The following is a 16,057-nucleotide window of genomic DNA, read 5'->3' on the forward strand; positions in this document are numbered from 1 at the left end:
TATATATATATTTATATGCACATGTATATATTTGTGTGATGTGTGTATTTGTATGTATATGTGCATGTGTGTCCTGGGTGTATATATATGCAAAAATATGTATTTGTGATATGTATGTTTACACGTATATGTGTGTGTATATTCATATGCACATTCGTGGTGTGTGCATATGTAATATGTACATGTATGTATGCATACATTTATATGCACAAATGGATGTGTAACTGGTATGCATGTGTATTTACATATATGTATATATGCTTATATGTGTGTACTTATATATTTGTGCATATGTGTCTGTATGGTGTGTGTATATGTATATGTATGGTGTATGTAGACACACGTATATACATGCGTGTGGTATGTGTATATATGGATGTGTATATACACTTCTGTGTGGTGTGTATGTATGTGTATATGTACATTTATGTGTGTGGCGTGTGTATACATGTGTGTATACTTGTGTGTGGTGTGTGTGTGTACATCTGCGTGTGTATACTTGTGTGTGGCATGTGTATACGTGTGTGTATACTTATGTGTGGCGTGTATGTACATCTGCGTGTGTATACTTGTGTGTGTACGTGTGTGTATACTTATGTGTGGCGTGTATGTACATATGTGTGTGTATACTTGTGTGTGGCGTGTGTGTACGTGTGTGTATACTTGCGTGTGGCGTGTGTGTACATATGCGTGTGTATACTTGTGTGTGGCATGTGTATACTTGTGTGTGGTGTGTGTGTACATATGCGTGTGTATACTTGTGTGTGGCATGTGTATACGTGTGTGTATACTTGTGTGTGGCGTGTGTGTACATATGCGTGTGTATACTTGTGTGTGGCGTGTGTGTACGTGTGTGTATACTTGCGTGTGGCATGTGTGTACGTGTGTGTATACTTGCGTGTGGCGTGTGTGTATACTTGTGCGTGGCATTGTGTACATATGTATGTGTATACTTGTGTGTGGCGTGTGTGTATACATGTGTGTATTGTGTGTGGCGTGTGTGTACGTGTGTATACTTGTGTGTGGCATGTGTACATATGCGTGTACATACTTGTGTGTGACGTGTGTGTACGTGTGTGTATACTTGCGTGTGGCATGTGTGTATACATGTGTGTATACTTGTGTGTGGTGTGTGTGTACATATGCGTGTACATACTTGTGTGTGGTGTGTGTGTACATGTGTGTATACTTGTGTGTGGTGTGTGTGTGTGTACATATGCGTGTGTATACTTGTGTGTGGCGTGTACGTGTGTGTATACTTATGTGTGGCGTGCATGTACATCTGCGTGTGTATACTTGTGTGTGGCGTGCGTGTACATATGTGTGTGTATACTTGTGTGTGGCGTGCGTGTACATATGTGTGTGTATACTTGTGTGTGGCGTGTGTGTACGTGTGTATACTTGCGTGTGACGTGTGTGTACATATGCATGTGTATACTTGTGTGTGGCGTGTGTGTACGTGTGTGTATACTTGTGTGTGGCATGTGTGTACATATGCGTGTGTATACTTGTGTGTGGCGTGTGTGTGTAATTTGAACTGCTGCAGTGGTGGGCCCTGACCGTAGGATGCAGGCAGACAGGTCATCCTTGTTTTGTGCTGCCAGTGACGTGTGGCTTGGACATGGGCCTGCTCGGTTCTCCCGGCCCCTCACGTATACCTGTGCGTGTACGGCCTTTCGCCTGCGTGTGCCCTCTCTCCCCAGGTCCATCTTGCTGTTAGCCACTCCAGCCTGTCTGCCAGTAGCCACCCCCCTACCCCCACCCCAAGGCCCTTGGACGCCCCACTGGGCCCAGCCTCAGTGGTGCTTTGTGGGTGACCCAGGCAGGGGCAGGACCCTTCAGGTTTCTCGCCCCTGAGATGAGGAGATGGAGCCACAAGGAACGTCCAGACTTTGAAAAGAGCGTTATGTGACTTCAGTCACCAGGAAAAGCATGTTTTTAACCTAAGAAGTAAAGGATGACGTGGGAAGGGACGCCAGGATCTGCAGGTGTGGTCCTCAGGGCCTCCTGTCCCATCTGATATGCCCTTCCCGCTGCCATGGCCGGGTGTGCTCGTCGGGGCTACCGCCTTCCCGTTTCTCCTCGCCCTTCCTGCCAGAGCTCTGAGCTTTCCCCGCAGCGTTGCCAGAGGCTGCTTTCCTTGTGGGAGACGCAGGGTCGTCGGTCCCGTGGCCCTTCCCGAAGCCAGGGTTCTGCACGACTGGCCCCGAGACAGCCACTTCATTCTCCCTCGTGTTCTGTAACCGCTGTGCCTGGCGCAGGATTGATCCGTCGGGCGGTGCCTCCAGAAAACGCCTGCGAGTGAGTGCTACAGATTTGGCTATGCTGCTACGAGGAGCTTTCCGGGAAGATTTACCGGGTGCGGATAAAGCCTCAAGCTCCTGAAACAGCCCAGGTGCCTTTCTGTCCTGCAGTCGGAGCGGAACGGCAGGAGCGGTGCTGTGATGTGGAAGCGGGTCACGGCCTCATGCAGGGCCTGTTGTGAGTGCGTCACACAAGCCCCTCGCTTCCGCCTGCCCGTGAGCCACGTCCTGTCCTGACCCCGTTTCAAGAGGAGGAGGGGGTGCCCTCCGCGTCCTGTGAACTCCCCCTCGAGCCGTAGTCAGCAAGCGGCGGAGTTGGGATTTGAACCTGCGATTTGTGCTCCCGCATCAGCATGGCCCACTCAGTTTCTGCACCCGTGGGAACCTNTACATATGCGTGTACATACTTGTGTGTGGTGTGTGTGTACATGTGTGTATACTTGTGTGTGGTGTGTGTGTGTAATTTGAACTGCTGCAGTGGTGGGCCCTGACCGTAGGATGCAGGCAGACAGGTCATCCTTGTTTTGTGCTGCCAGTGACGTGTGGCTTGGACATGGGCCTGCTCGGTTCTCCCGGCCCCTCACGTATACCTGTGCGTGTACGGCCTTTCGCCTGCGTGTGCCCTCTCTCCCCAGGTCCATCTTGCTGTTAGCCACTCCAGCCTGTCTGCCAGTAGCCACCCCCCTACCCCCACCCCAAGGCCCTTGGACGCCCCACTGGGCCCAGCCTCAGTGGTGCTTTGTGGGTGACCCAGGCAGGGGCAGGACCCTTCAGGTTTCTCGCCCCTGAGATGAGGAGATGGAGCCACAAGGAACGTCCAGACTTTGAAAAGAGCGTTATGTGACTTCAGTCACCAGGAAAAACATGTTTTTAACCTAAGAAGTAAAGGATGACGTGGGAAGGGACGCCAGGATCTGCAGGTGTGGTCCTCAGGGCCTCCTGTCCCATCTGATATGCCCTTCCCGCTGCCATGGCCGGGTGTGCTCGTCGGGGCTACCGCCTTCCCGTTTCTCCTCGCCCTTCCTGCCAGAGCTCTGAGCTTTCTCCGCAGCGTTGCCAGAGGCTGCTTTCCTTGTGGGAGACGCAGGGTCGTCGGTCCCGTGGCCCTTCCCGAAGCCAGGGTTCTGCACGACTGGCCCCGAGACAGCCACTTCATTCTCCCTCGTGTTCCGTAACCGCTGTGCCTGGCGCAGGATTGATCCGTCGGGCGGTGCCTCCAGGAAACGCCTGCGAGTGAGTGCTACAGATTTGGCTATGCTGCTACGAGGAGCTTTCCGGGAAGATTTACCGGGTGCGGATAAAGCCTCAAGCTCCTGAAACAGCCCAGGTGCCTTTCTGTCCTGCAGTCGGAGCGGAACGGCAGGAGCGGTGCTGTGATGTGGAAACGGGCCGCGGCCTCATGCAGGGCCTGTTGTGAGTGCGTCACACAAGCCCCTCGCTTCCGCCTGCCCGTGAGCCACGTCCTGTCCTGACCCCGTTTCAAGAGGAGGAGGGGGTGCCCTCCGCGTCCTGTGAACTCCCCCTCGAGCCGTAGTCAGCAAGCGGCGGAGTTGGGATTTGAACCTGCGATTTGTGCTCCCGCATCAGCATGGCCCACTCAGTTTCTGCACCCGTGGGAACCTCCTGTGTCCCGCTGCCCGGGGCGCTAGCTGCCGGCCCCATGTGGCCGCCGAGTGCTTGAAGGGTGGCCAGTGCGACCGAGGAGCCGAATTTAAAATTTTCATTTAAGTTTAATGAATCGAGATTGAACGAGCCACCGGAGGCCAGGGACTCCCCTTTTGACAGTCTGACTGTGATCGTTGAGTACCGAACTCTCTGATTTAGACCCGATTTTGGTGGTTTGTCGGGGGTTCTCCTAGAGCCCATATCTGAGGATGCTCACTACTATAAACGGGTTTTCTGCTGATGTTTCGAAAGCGTGTAATATCCTGGCGCGAATGCCCAGAGGTGTGGGAGGTGATTACATTAAGAGGCAGCGTGGATTCGTGTTCCCAGAACGTAACTGGCTTGAGGCTTGGGCACATGTGCCGAAGGGTTGGCCACATCCGGTGGACAAGGAAACACGGTTCTGCATTTGTGTGGAGGAAGTTCTGTGTGTCCTGCCCCTGACCTGTGTGTGGATGGATGGACCCACACAGGACGGCCAGCTCTGCTTGGGTCAGGGCGCCCTCTGGCCGTGGAAGGGCAGGCCACGCCAGCGGGTCCCTCTTCTGCGCCGAGGACTTCTCAGCCTCTGCAGAAAGTGCTCTTTTGTTCAGAGGCATCCTCTGTGGCGTCCATAGGGCTGCCATTGTTTGACACTGCCCCCCAAGACAGGTGGACCCTAAGGTCAGTGCCTTCGGAATCCCTGATTCTGTCACAAATGCAGCAAGTACATGACATAATCACAAGTCTCAAGTGGACTCTTTATGTGAAATTTTGCAGTAGATCTTCTGGAATCTGTCAGAGGAAAAATTTCAGCGTTTGTTTTCTTTCAAGAGTAGTGGTACCATGCCTTATGTTTTCTGAAGTTGTGTTGTGGTGAGATCATCAGTGACCGGTTGCTCTTGGATCCGGACACCACTCAGGGGCAGTGGGCGCTCAGTGCTGGTATCTGGGCAGAGTAGAGCTACCCTGCACATCCCACCTGCAGGGGGAGCCTCTGGTCACAGCCGGTCTGTGGGTTTTCACTGAATTCCCAACTGGGATTTTTACTGACAGCCTTGACTTCCTTTTCAGCAAACTGCACGCTTAGCAGGTAAGCGGTGAGGTGTGGACAACAGAGAAATCAGTCTTAAGAGGAGCGGGCACTCCTTTCCCTTGTGTGACGTGAGGATGGATGCAGGGGCCCTGACGATTTACGGCCTCACCCAGAGGTCGCGGGGCCTGTGGCCCAGTCATGGTGACAGCCTCTGGCCACCGGACATAGGTGGGCCTGTGTGTGATTTTCTGGACGCCGCTCCCACGCGTCTCCCCTCGAAGCCTATAGACGATGGACAGGCTGGTTCCATCCTCTCCTTTTTACACCGGGTAGCAGTCATGGATCCAGTGGAGCTTTACAGCCTGAAGAGCATTTCCGTCCCTTATTTTATTCCTCCTTACAGCTGGGCTGTTAGTTCCTGCCAGTGTTTCAAATTAGCATAAGGCCCATGGGGCGTGAATATAAGAAGGTCTGTGAGATGGCCATTCAAACTGTAGCACATGCCTTCCCCCACCCCCCCCCAAGACTGATTGATTTTCTCCTCCTGAGGGGTAAGCTCATTCTTTGCAGAGCACTGTTGTGGAAGGAAGGAATGCTGCCACACGCAGAAAGCAGAGACCGCACAGTGTTGATTCTGAGCATTTTCCTCCTCAGGAAAGAGAAGCTCTAATCTTAATTAAAAATTTAATTCTGTGGCATACTGGTTTGGATTTTCTCAGCATGAAGCTGACAAGCAGCAGGTGCCCTTGAGCAAAAGAATAATTAATAGGTAGAAATTTTCAGATTACAGGGGCCTCAGGTAAAAAGAAGACATGAGTCACTTCGGGAGGGGAAGCGTCTTTATTTAGGATCTGCCCACGTTGCCTGGCGTTGTGCCTCAGCAACAAAGCCTCTCTGTACTCATGCTGGATCATTCACTCGTTGGCTCGTTTATGGGGCCAGTGCTGGTGGGAGTCTGCCCAGGCTGGGTGTGACGCTGGGACCCAGAGACAAGGTGACCCAGACCCTGCCCTTTGGGAATCGTCAGCGTCCCAGTCAGACCCACAGAGTGATGCTGCTAAAATAAAGGTCATGAGACAGCGTCGTGAGGAGGGCATGAGGGAGCTTGGAGGAGAGGTGCCCAGTTGAGGCTGTGCATTAGGAAGGCTTCTCAGAGGAGGTGGCATCTGAACTGCTTGCTGACCAGTGAGCAGGAATAGTATTTTAGGAAGTGATTGATGAGGAAAGGTCCAGGCGTCCGGAAACAGACAGCAAGGCCTATCAGGATGAGGCAGTTTCCAGGAATCTCTCTGGTACTCTAGGGGTGAGAGGGGAGCCCGTAGGCAGAGAGACCACCTGACATCTGCCCCCATGATCCAGTGGATAGCAGGCCTGCCCCAGAGTGACTGGGAAGGTGCTTCTGAGTGCAGGGGCTCTGTGACTGGGAAGGCTGGGAATCTGGGATGGTGTCCACGTTTCTGGTTTGAGAGGCCAGGTGGGGAGTGGCCGTAGAGATGGAGGAGCAAACTGAGGAGAGTGATGAGATCTGGACGTGCTGGGGTTTGAGTACCAGCGTGGATGGTGTGGGGTGCATGCGGGGAACTTACATAGTTCTCCTGGGGGTGGGGTGGGGAATGAGATTTGGGATCAGTAGCTTACTGGGGGCGTGAGAGTCAAGGATCTAGGAGAAACTAGGAGATCTGGAAGGGGGCCCATGTGGGCTGAGAGGAAGTTCAAGGAGGAAGCCCAGGGCAGAAAGTTTGAAGAAAGCGTGGCTTGTCCACAGCATCTGGTGATGGGCTGGGTCAGGAGCAAGAGAAAGGCTAGTGCTTTGAGAAGTGAAGTCCTTGCCGGCCTCAGGGGCAGTGTCCTTGTAGCTCTTGGATCAACACTTGAGATTGTAAGGATGGAGGGCGGGACCAGGAGGGCGCGAATGTGGCCCAGAGCCTGGCTCTGGAGGAAAGGGGAGGTAGACTCTATTTTTTTTCTTTTTGCTTAATTGATTGATTTGGGCATGCTTAAATGCAGAGAGGAAAGTTCTGGTGGGGAAGGGAAAGGTAAAAATATGCAGGGGAGTTCCTGATGGGCAGCTTGCAGAGAGGGTAGAGGGAGTGAGGTCCCGGCACAGGAGAAGGGCAGGCTTCCCGGAGCCCGCCTCCCTCAAGTCCAGGTGTCTTGGCTGCGCTAACAGAGCTTTTCCTGAGGAACGTGCCGCACGGGCAGCACTGCGGGTCAGGTGACTGCTGTTTCACTCCATTTCACCCTGCGCTCTCTTGCTAGAGCAGTGGCCCTCCGGACTCTTGATGGGCATTCTTAACCCAGTCCAAGCACCTTTGCCGCCTCCACCACGGGCCCCTGCTCTGTGTCCCTGTCCTGCGGCAGGGATCCTTGTTCCAGAGAAGCAGGCTTCCTCTTCTCCTCCCTGCCCGGGTCTGAACCCCTGCGGCCCCTCCCCCACTGTTCTTCGTCCATGTGGCTCTTTTTAGCTGGTCTCTCATCTGGCTCCAGGACCAACGCCGTAGTCTTGGTGGAATGTACCAGAACACCATTCTCATTCCCGTATGAGTCTGTACTGCACTGGGCCCCATTTAACACCGCGTACCACGCTCGGGGTGGTGAGGGTGCACAGTCTGTGTCGTGGGCTGACCCACTGTACGCTCTGCTGATGGCACCACCACACGTGGTATCAGGAAGAAGGCCGCTGTGGGTGTGTGCCCAGACGGTGTTGACGCTCTTAGGGCCCGGGAGACCCACGAGAACAGGAGGTGGAAGGAGAGGGCTCAGGAACCCCTTTGACTTCAGGAGGAGAGTTTAACGAGCCAGGTTTGGGCCTTCCAGCCAATGCTCAGTTATGATCGTGCTTGGACTTACTGTACTTGTTAACTTCTCTCTGTTTGCAGATTGACGAGTAGAGTGATGGTAATGAGCGGTCATCCGATTCTGTGTTTCAGGGGATCGTGGGTAACTTGGCCAGCGGCAAGTCGGCCCTGGTGCACCGGTATCTGACCGGCACGTATGTCCAGGAGGAGTCTCCCGAAGGTATGCTGTCCGGCAGGCTTCTCAAGCTCGAGAGCGTTTAGTTTATTAACTTTTTCTGTAGCATATTCTAAATCATGACAATGATGCATCACATTTCAAAAAAGAGTAAAATACTAAGCAGTAAAAATCCTTAGGTATGTCACTTCTTCCATAGTAGTTTTGGCTAACTGACTATGTTTACACTGGCATTTAGAATAGCAGAGTAGAGCCTTGAAATGCTGTTGAATTTATTTCTTTTGCAATAGTCCTGGCGTTTCAAATGTCAATCCAGTGTCACCCCCTTTAAGTATTGCTCGTCCATTGCTCTGATCTGGACATTGAGTTTATCCGTAACTTGCACGTACTGTTACCTGGTCACAGATCGGAGCCTCTCAGATGACCACCCCTGTATGTTTGAGTATGTTTCCCTGTATATTGTATTACAAACATGTAAGAATCATTTTTGCATGAGAGTAAGAGATTTCTTTTGCCATTAGGCTTTCGCTTCTTCAGTTAACATATTCATATTTTATTTTTTTGCTTTAAGTGAAATTACGGTAACGGCAGGAAGCCGTGCAGTCCCTGTGTCTTTAATCAATGTCGAGTTCACAGGCGGCTTTCTGAATGATATTTTCTCTCCGTGTAACCTTGTAAGATCCAACTCTGAGACACTGAATTTCTGGTTCCTTCTCTTTCTTACTGGCTGTTCCATTCTTTGCAGATATGGACGCAGGTAACTATACGTTTTCTTCATGGCAGCGCTTGTCTTGTTTGAAGAGCGAGGACAGGCTCAACTTCGCACTGTAGTGTTCCCTCCCTCCTTGTTCTGTGTGCCATCGATTCTGTTTCATTTTATCCTTTTATTTAAGTTACACATCTCACCCTGTCTGTCCCTTAGATGTGTTCTTAGCAGTAGTCCTGAGTAGTTTCTCATGCTCCCTGTAACACCTGTTCTAGTATTTAACTCTTGTCCTGGAGACTGTGTAACCATTCAGGAGGGTACGGAAGGCTGGCGTTTTGGGGCTCTGCCATCAGTCTGCAGAGTTCTGCAGCCCTGTCATCAAAGCCTCGTGGTGGTCACCTCAGGGGAAGGCCGTTTTTTCGTTATCCACGTGGAGATGAGGGCATAGGGAGATCAGACATGGAGGCTCCTAGCTGGGAATCGAAGAGAAGCCGCAGCTGTCCAATGGAGAGTATACACACATGCTAGGAAAGGCACGATCTGGAGAGGGGCAGGGGAGAGAACGTTCCGGGTCTTTCTGGCTGCTTCCGTGTGACTCTGCTGGTGTTGCGTTTGTTCCTTGGTGTCTAAGCATGGATTGTAGCCGTAGTCGTTTTAATTCCACCGATGGAGTTGGAGCTTTTCCCTTGGGCTTTCTGGGTCTTTGTTGGGGTAGGTGTTGATGACACAAGATGCTGAGGGCCGGGCTCACCTGGCCTCACGTGATCAGCTCTGCGAGTGAATCTGCCCGCACCCTCCTTACACGCTCTGATTCCGTTCTGGGGTCGCCGGTGACAGGGTCTGGGCCCCTGGTTTTTCTGCCAGTGCTCCGGCTTCTCCCACGTTCGGTTCAGTGCAGGAACCCCTGCATCACAGATGCTGATCCCTTCCCTACGTAGTGCTGTTTTGTTGTTACTGTGGCTTTTTGCTGTTTTCCCAAGCGCTATTTTTGGTCTATTCCATCACATTCGGGGCTGTTGTTTCTTTGCAAGGGGCCCTTATATTTTGATGAGCCTGAAGGCATTTTTCTCTAATGTTCCTACTTCAGGTAAAAATTATACACAGTGGGGTGACTTAAACTGTGGTCTCTAATGAACCCCCTTCTTTGATCAACACATTTTACCGAAATTTCATGGCATTGCCTACAGTTCTAAAAACACACTATCTTAAAGGGTAGAAGCATGTGCGTGTACACCAGAGGACATCCCTTTCCTCGTCTACAAAGTCTCATCCCTGCAGTGGGGCCTGTGCCCAGGGTGTCCTGGATCAGGGGAAAGACTCTTCACTATCTTTTCTCTTGACTTCCAGGGACTCAGCCTGCCCACTTGTCCTCTCACGTGTGACTCAGGTCAAGGGTGGGGCCCCCAGGTGCCCGAGTGGATGTGCATCAGGGCATGCGGCTGCAGAAAGAACTGTGGGCGGGTGCTGCCATGTGCCTGGAAACCCCTTAACTCCCCTAAATCTTTTATTTCCCAGGGGCTGTCCACTTGTGCCTTTCTGGAACCAGGCAGGTGGCCGCGTCCTTGCCTCATAGGGAAGCTGGGGAACTGACTCCCACTTCCTATCCCCTGGCCTGGGCGAGTCTCGTAACAGCAGGAGAATCAGGTTGTTTCTGAAAAGACGTGAATGAGGAAAGCCTCGATTTCTCACTGTCTGGCCACAGTGGAGTTCTTTCTGGAACTAGAATTCCACCAGGGAGCCTGTAGCTGGAAGGTGATCTCGGTTGTTGTCGAATGTGTTAACATCAACCGGTAACGTGTGCTGACTTCATTGAGAACCTTTCCGTTCTGAATGTTCTGGAGTCAGAATGTCCCAAATCATTGCCGAGGTTTGTGGAGCGCATCGGAGCCATGGAGTCCCGCCCTACGCACGCGGACGGCAGGTGAAGCCGGTCATAGCTCAGCCCACCTGTGACTCCTCGCAGAGACAGAGGGTCAGGGTAGGGGGCAGCGAGCTGATGACAGGCGTCTCCAGCGCCACCCTGGGGGGAGGGCACGTCCAGTGAGCTGTGGGGCCTCTCCACCTCTGACTTGTTCTCCTTTCCTCCTACAATTGCTGGAGAGACCGGCTTCCCCCGGCCGCACGTGGCAGTGACTTGAGGCGCTAGCCAGTGCATACGGCTCGCTGGAGCTCTCCTGCCCACACAGGTTGTTCCTTGATTTCCTTGACGTGTAAATGTCCCTTAGCGCCACTCACCCGCTGCGGGATCTTCGCATTGCTGGCCGTTTATGGTGGGGAAGGCTTTCTGTTTCCAGAAGAGTTCTCTCTCTGTCGGAAACTGGTATGGAACGACCCAAATTTTTGCCGGAACATACTTTTCATCAGATGGATTGTGGCTAGGTCTCCGAGGAGAGCAGCTGTTGTGTTTGAACTGGGTGATACATTGTCATGGATTTTCTTGTAGCAAAGAGAGTTGACAAACACAATTTCAGTAATTTTTAGAGATGCAGTTTAAATGAGGGATGGATTTAAATATTATGTATGTTTTTTAATGAAGTAAACTAGCAATGCAAAAGTGGGTAACTCAGCGGGGAGCCAGTGATTCCATCAAAGTCTTTGAAGGAGTGACATTTTCATGCAGGCAAATATCCATTCAGTCGCATGTGTGCATGTGTATCTGAGTCCTAGGGCCGTCATAACAAATGGCCACAGACTGCGTGGCTTCAGTTCCCAGAACCTTACTGTCCCTGCGCTAGGGACCCGAACTCTGAGATGACAGTGTTGACGGGGTTCGTTCTTCCTGGCTCCAAGCACGGGCCTGTTCCCAGCCTCTGTCCTCACGCGGTGTTTTCCGGTGGCCTTGTTTCCATGTCTGGATCGCCCTCTTCTGGGCATGGCAGTCACTGGGCTTAGGGTCCACCCTGCCCTCTGCCCTCGTTTAACCTCATCTTCCTTGCAAAGACCCTGTTTCCAGATGGGGTCACATCACGGGTATTAGGGGCTAGGACTCGAACATCTCTGTTACGGGAGGGAATCCCCCCACCAGCGACCCTGCGTGTGTTACGCACGCGTGGTGTTTAAGCAGAAACTGCGCTTATCATGGTTGACGTTGTCCTGCTCCCTGTGGGAGCGGGAGGAGCCATGAGCTGCCCCCGCTGTCCTGGGAGGTGCTCCCTGCTGGTGTCCTGGAACTTCACAGAGAGGAGAGGAGCTTGCCTGTGACCGTCACACCTCTGATGGGGATTTCACAGCTGTCACTCACTCTCAGTAAAGATACGCAGTGAAAATGACTCCTTTGCGATCAGTGCCCTGTTAATGGCACTAATTAGAATTGTGAATGGTGTTTTGGGCATGTGATCTGAGCGTCCGCCTCATGTGCGTGCTTAATATTCACTGAGCGCCGCGCCTTCCCCACCACAGACCCCGTGGGACCACCGCCCGGGTTTGCACTCTCTCCCCTCAAAATTAAGAAAAAGAGAAAGGAAAGGAAACTTAGCTGTCCGTGGGAACTTGGCAGACACCTGCCCTGAGCTGCTGAACCCCTGGCGGACTGGGAGGTTGTGGCTTATGGTGTCCTCGAGAGACGTTAAGCTGTAGAACGGAGTCACTGCTCTGAGACCTTGTCTCTGTGACATCCCCGCGTTACTCCTCTTGTCTCTCATGCTGTGGGCCCTGCTCAGCGGTGCAGACAGCTTGTGCAGGAGGGTGTGGAGCCCGGAGAAGCTCACACCGAGAAGCTGCCTTGTCGGTGGTACAGGGGAAGGGCCCACGGGCTCTCCAAGATGAGACTCAGCTGTCCTGTGGATTGAGTGGAAGATGCTAAGGTCGGTAGAGACAAGCTTAAGAATGTCCACCAGCCCTCCCTCCTGTGATTGTAAAATTAACTGCTCTTAGCTCATTTTTCAAGCCACTGTGGGAACTAAACGGGGTGAAGGTGTCAGGGTGCCCCGTTCCTGGCTGCTGCTGTCCCATGTGGGTGGAGAGCTCTGTGGTCACTGCTCCTGGCAGGAGCCAGGGCCTGCTGGCCATAAGGTCCCAGCAAGCAGGCTGTCCCTCCCCTATTCTTGCCCTCAGCACTCTGCTTGCCACTGTTTCCCAGCAGATGTGTCTGTCTCCAGTGGGAGCACATGGATCTGAATTTTTTTTTTTAATGAATGTTTGCTTAGTTGCTTAGAAACAAACCATGTGGTAAACACTTAGCCATATTTTCTGGGACACATGAAATGCATTTAAGTTGTCAGTCCCTAAAACCCTTTCCAAATCAAATAAACTTAAAAAAAATTTTGTCAGCTACCACTGCTCAACAGATGTTAGGGCTTATTTCTAAACACGTCCTCTTGTGCTGTTTAAAGTCCCAATGAAAAAAATCTGTAAACTCTAATAAAAGTTGAGTAGTTTCGAAATCCAGCCATTTAATGTTTTAACATAATTTTGCCGTGTTACTTGTAACCAAGTGGTTATGAGTACATGATAATTTTTTAATGAGGATTATCTGTAAACCTTGAGATGATGAGCAGCTTGCTGGTAGGTTGGTTTAATAGATCAGGCACAAGTCAGGTCTTTTTCACGTTCTTGAATCATTTCGAACCCGTCTCTGGGTTCATTGGCCTCTTGCTTTCTTCCACCTGCTCTTAACTTTGTCCTCTCACACGTAAGCCATGTTGAGGGCCAGGTGATGTTGTCCAGAATAAGTGAGGGACCCTGAAATTACCCCTAGAGCTAGAAAGAAACAGTAAAAGAGAAGCACATTCTACTTTGTTTTGAACAAGAAAAAGAAAGCTAAGGCTGTAAAAGAAGAATGAGGAGGGCGTCGTGTTTTTGGCATTGACAAAGCTGGCAGGACAGAATGTGTTTTCGAGTTGGTCGCTTGGAACTCAGAACACATCTTCCCATGTTGTTATAATTAAGTCAACAAGAAACCGAGGGCGTCCTGAGAGCCGGGTACCTTCCAGAGAGGAGAAGAGCCTTCTGTTTAGAGAACTCTAATTCAAGGCAGCGACTTACACCTGGCTGAAGGAGACTCTGAGCACTCAGAAGAGGGCCTGCTGGCTTCTGCCGGGAAGAGCTCCAGCTTCCCCCTGCAGCCCACAAATGCTCACTTAGGCCATGTGACACAGAGACCCCAAATAGCACGGTGCATGCTGTTGACAGCTGTAGCTTTCCCAAGACCTCTCAGGACATCACACGTTGCTACAAAACCGTTTCTTTACTAGGAAAAGGAGATGAGGGTCCGGGAATTCGTCTTTACAATTATAGATCATTTTTTACTAGGGAAATCTTAATACTGAAGGTGGTTTTTAGAGCTTTAAATGCATGGACTCTGTATTGCAAATGAGAAAGTAGTCATTGGATCCCTCCACGCTGAACCCCATCCAGGTGAAAGCACCCTGGTCCATTGCTACATCCATCCCTGTCTTTGGCCTTGATTCTGTCATCCTGCTGGCAGCTGGCTCCTGTCCCAGGCAGTCTGAATGGTAGCAGAGCCATCCACCACTGGCCCAGGCAGCGGCCTGCTCTGATCTGGAAAACACAGGGTGCACGTTAATTGTGTCAGCCTAGACCACCTTCAAGGAGCTTACATAGAAGAGCAGGGATTTATTAACTCGTCTACTGGGAGCAGCTAAGGGGACGGATTTCGCTCTAGAAAGACCCTGTTGATCCACGTAAGCTCATGAGAAACGGTCTGTCCCACTTCTTGCCCTGGTGGGCTTCGTGCTCAGCTAGGTCTCTCCACTTGGTGGCAGGCATTTCATTGGTGGCCTCATGACCGTGTGGTCCTTAGTGTTCCCAGGAGATGGGGAGGAGACTTGGCTGTTTCTCTCACTCGCTCCAGCAGAAGATCAGACAGCCCTCTGGTTGCCTGGCTGGAGTCTCGTGCTGTTCTGTATCGTCCCCAATGGGGCTTGTAATGCAGAGCTCTTCCCTGGCTCACAGATCTGCCGTTTGGCTTTGTGCTCTAAAGGCCTGCCCTGGCAGCGCCCGGGCACTGTTTGAACTCACCCCTGTGCTGCACCACTGCCAGATCTCTCTGGCTTCTACCACCCCTCTTTGACTGCGGACCTGGGGCTTTTCAGGCATGTTTTCCTTCTTGATTTTCAAGGGCAGCAGCCTTTGGAATGTTGTGCATTTGTTTGGGTCTTAAAGTATCAGCTCACAAAGCTGTTTTTCTGCATCCCCCTCCCCGCTGTTGTCTTAACTCACCACCCCTCATCCCCCTCAAGTCTGTTTTACTGGTCCTAGGAAGTGGGAGAGATCAGACACTTGTAACCATGCCTTCGCTAAGGCGATCTGACCACTGGGGTTGAGAGGTTTTCTGTGGAAGGCAGCACAGAAAGGGAGAAATACTGAGCTGAGGCCAGCCTTGGGGTGAGAGAGGAGAGGGTGATGGGCACGCCGTGTCTGGTGCAGAGAAGAGGGTGCGGGGGAGGAAGGCGCAGGTTAGGAGAAGCTCCCTCTGTGGCTATGGGGTCAGGGTGGAGAGACTGACATTCCCCAGGAGGCTGGGTGTTAAGTTGACTGGATGAAGCTCACGTTTCAGTGATGACTGATGAGATGGAGCGGTGGACATTGAAGAAAATGTTACATCCCGCGAGACCATGCTTGCTTGACCTCAGCACTCCAAGTGCAAGCTCCCCTTTGGGATCATGGCCAGCTCCAAGGANCCAGGAGGCTGGGTGTTAAGTTGACTGGATGAAGCTCACATTTCAGTGATGACTGATGAGAGATGGAGTGGTGGACATTGAAGAAAATGTTACATCCCACGAGACCATGCTTGCTTGACCTCAGCACTCCAAGTGCAAGCTCCCCTTTGGGATCATGGCCAGCTCCAAGGACCAGGACATGGTGATGAGGGAGGTAAAAGTTTGCAGCAGTGAAATAGGCCAAGTGCCAAAACTATGGGAGAATCTATGGTAAAATCAAAGTGCCCTTGCACATCCCTCCATGTCCTGTGACCCTGCAGGAGTCCCTGCCTCCAGCCTGAGGGCAGAGGTCACGTGACCCTGCAGGAGTCCGGTGCCTCCGGCCTGAGGGCGGGGTGTCCGCAGGAACCAGCCACATGCGGTGGGAAGGATCGTTCTGATTGTGTGTGTGCACGTGTGCAGAGCTACCAGTGATCACTACAGGTGACAGTTTCATATGGTTCACATGGATTCACTGATGGCTGACCCAGGCCAGAAGTGGAAGCCAGAGTCCACTTCAGTGTCGTGTTTTGTGCATCCTGGGCGGCTTCCTGGAGGCAGCATGTTGGGAGACTCTGAGGCAGGATTTAGTCCAGGCAGAATACAAAGTGTCATGAGCAGGTGGCGGCTGCCGTGGGCCCGGAAGCAGCTTGTGTTCTGTTCACGCGGCCCGGAGGAGCAACGTGTGTGGCTGGCGTTTGTTACCCTTTCCGAGCCCCATTTTTTTTTTTTTAAA

General features: G+C 52.0%; 1 protein-coding gene across 11 annotated transcripts in view; it reads left to right on the forward strand.

Annotated features, from left to right (window-relative positions):
* AGAP1 (ArfGAP with GTPase domain, ankyrin repeat and PH domain 1) overlaps positions 1–16,057 on the forward strand; it is a 546,965-nt gene that overhangs the window by 195,600 nt on the left and 335,308 nt on the right. For 6 of the 11 annotated variants that reach the window (XM_034655448.1, XM_034655450.1, XM_034655454.1 and 3 more), the window contains exons 4-5: positions 7,914–8,001; positions 8,702–8,713. The exons of 2 other annotated variants lie outside the window; for them this stretch is intronic. In XM_034655448.1, coding sequence (XP_034511339.1) covers positions 8,704–8,713 — 10 coding nt within the window. In that variant the 5' untranslated portion in view covers positions 7,914–8,001; positions 8,702–8,703. The remainder of the gene's footprint in view (positions 1–7,913; positions 8,002–8,701; positions 8,714–16,057) is intronic. 3 more of the 11 variants (XM_034655451.1, XM_034655453.1, XM_034655455.1) reach the window with 1 other exon arrangement.

This window comes from Ailuropoda melanoleuca, chromosome 2 (genome assembly GCF_002007445.2).
Source record: "Ailuropoda melanoleuca isolate Jingjing chromosome 2, ASM200744v2, whole genome shotgun sequence".
Lineage (NCBI taxonomy): Eukaryota > Metazoa > Chordata > Mammalia > Carnivora > Ursidae > Ailuropoda > Ailuropoda melanoleuca.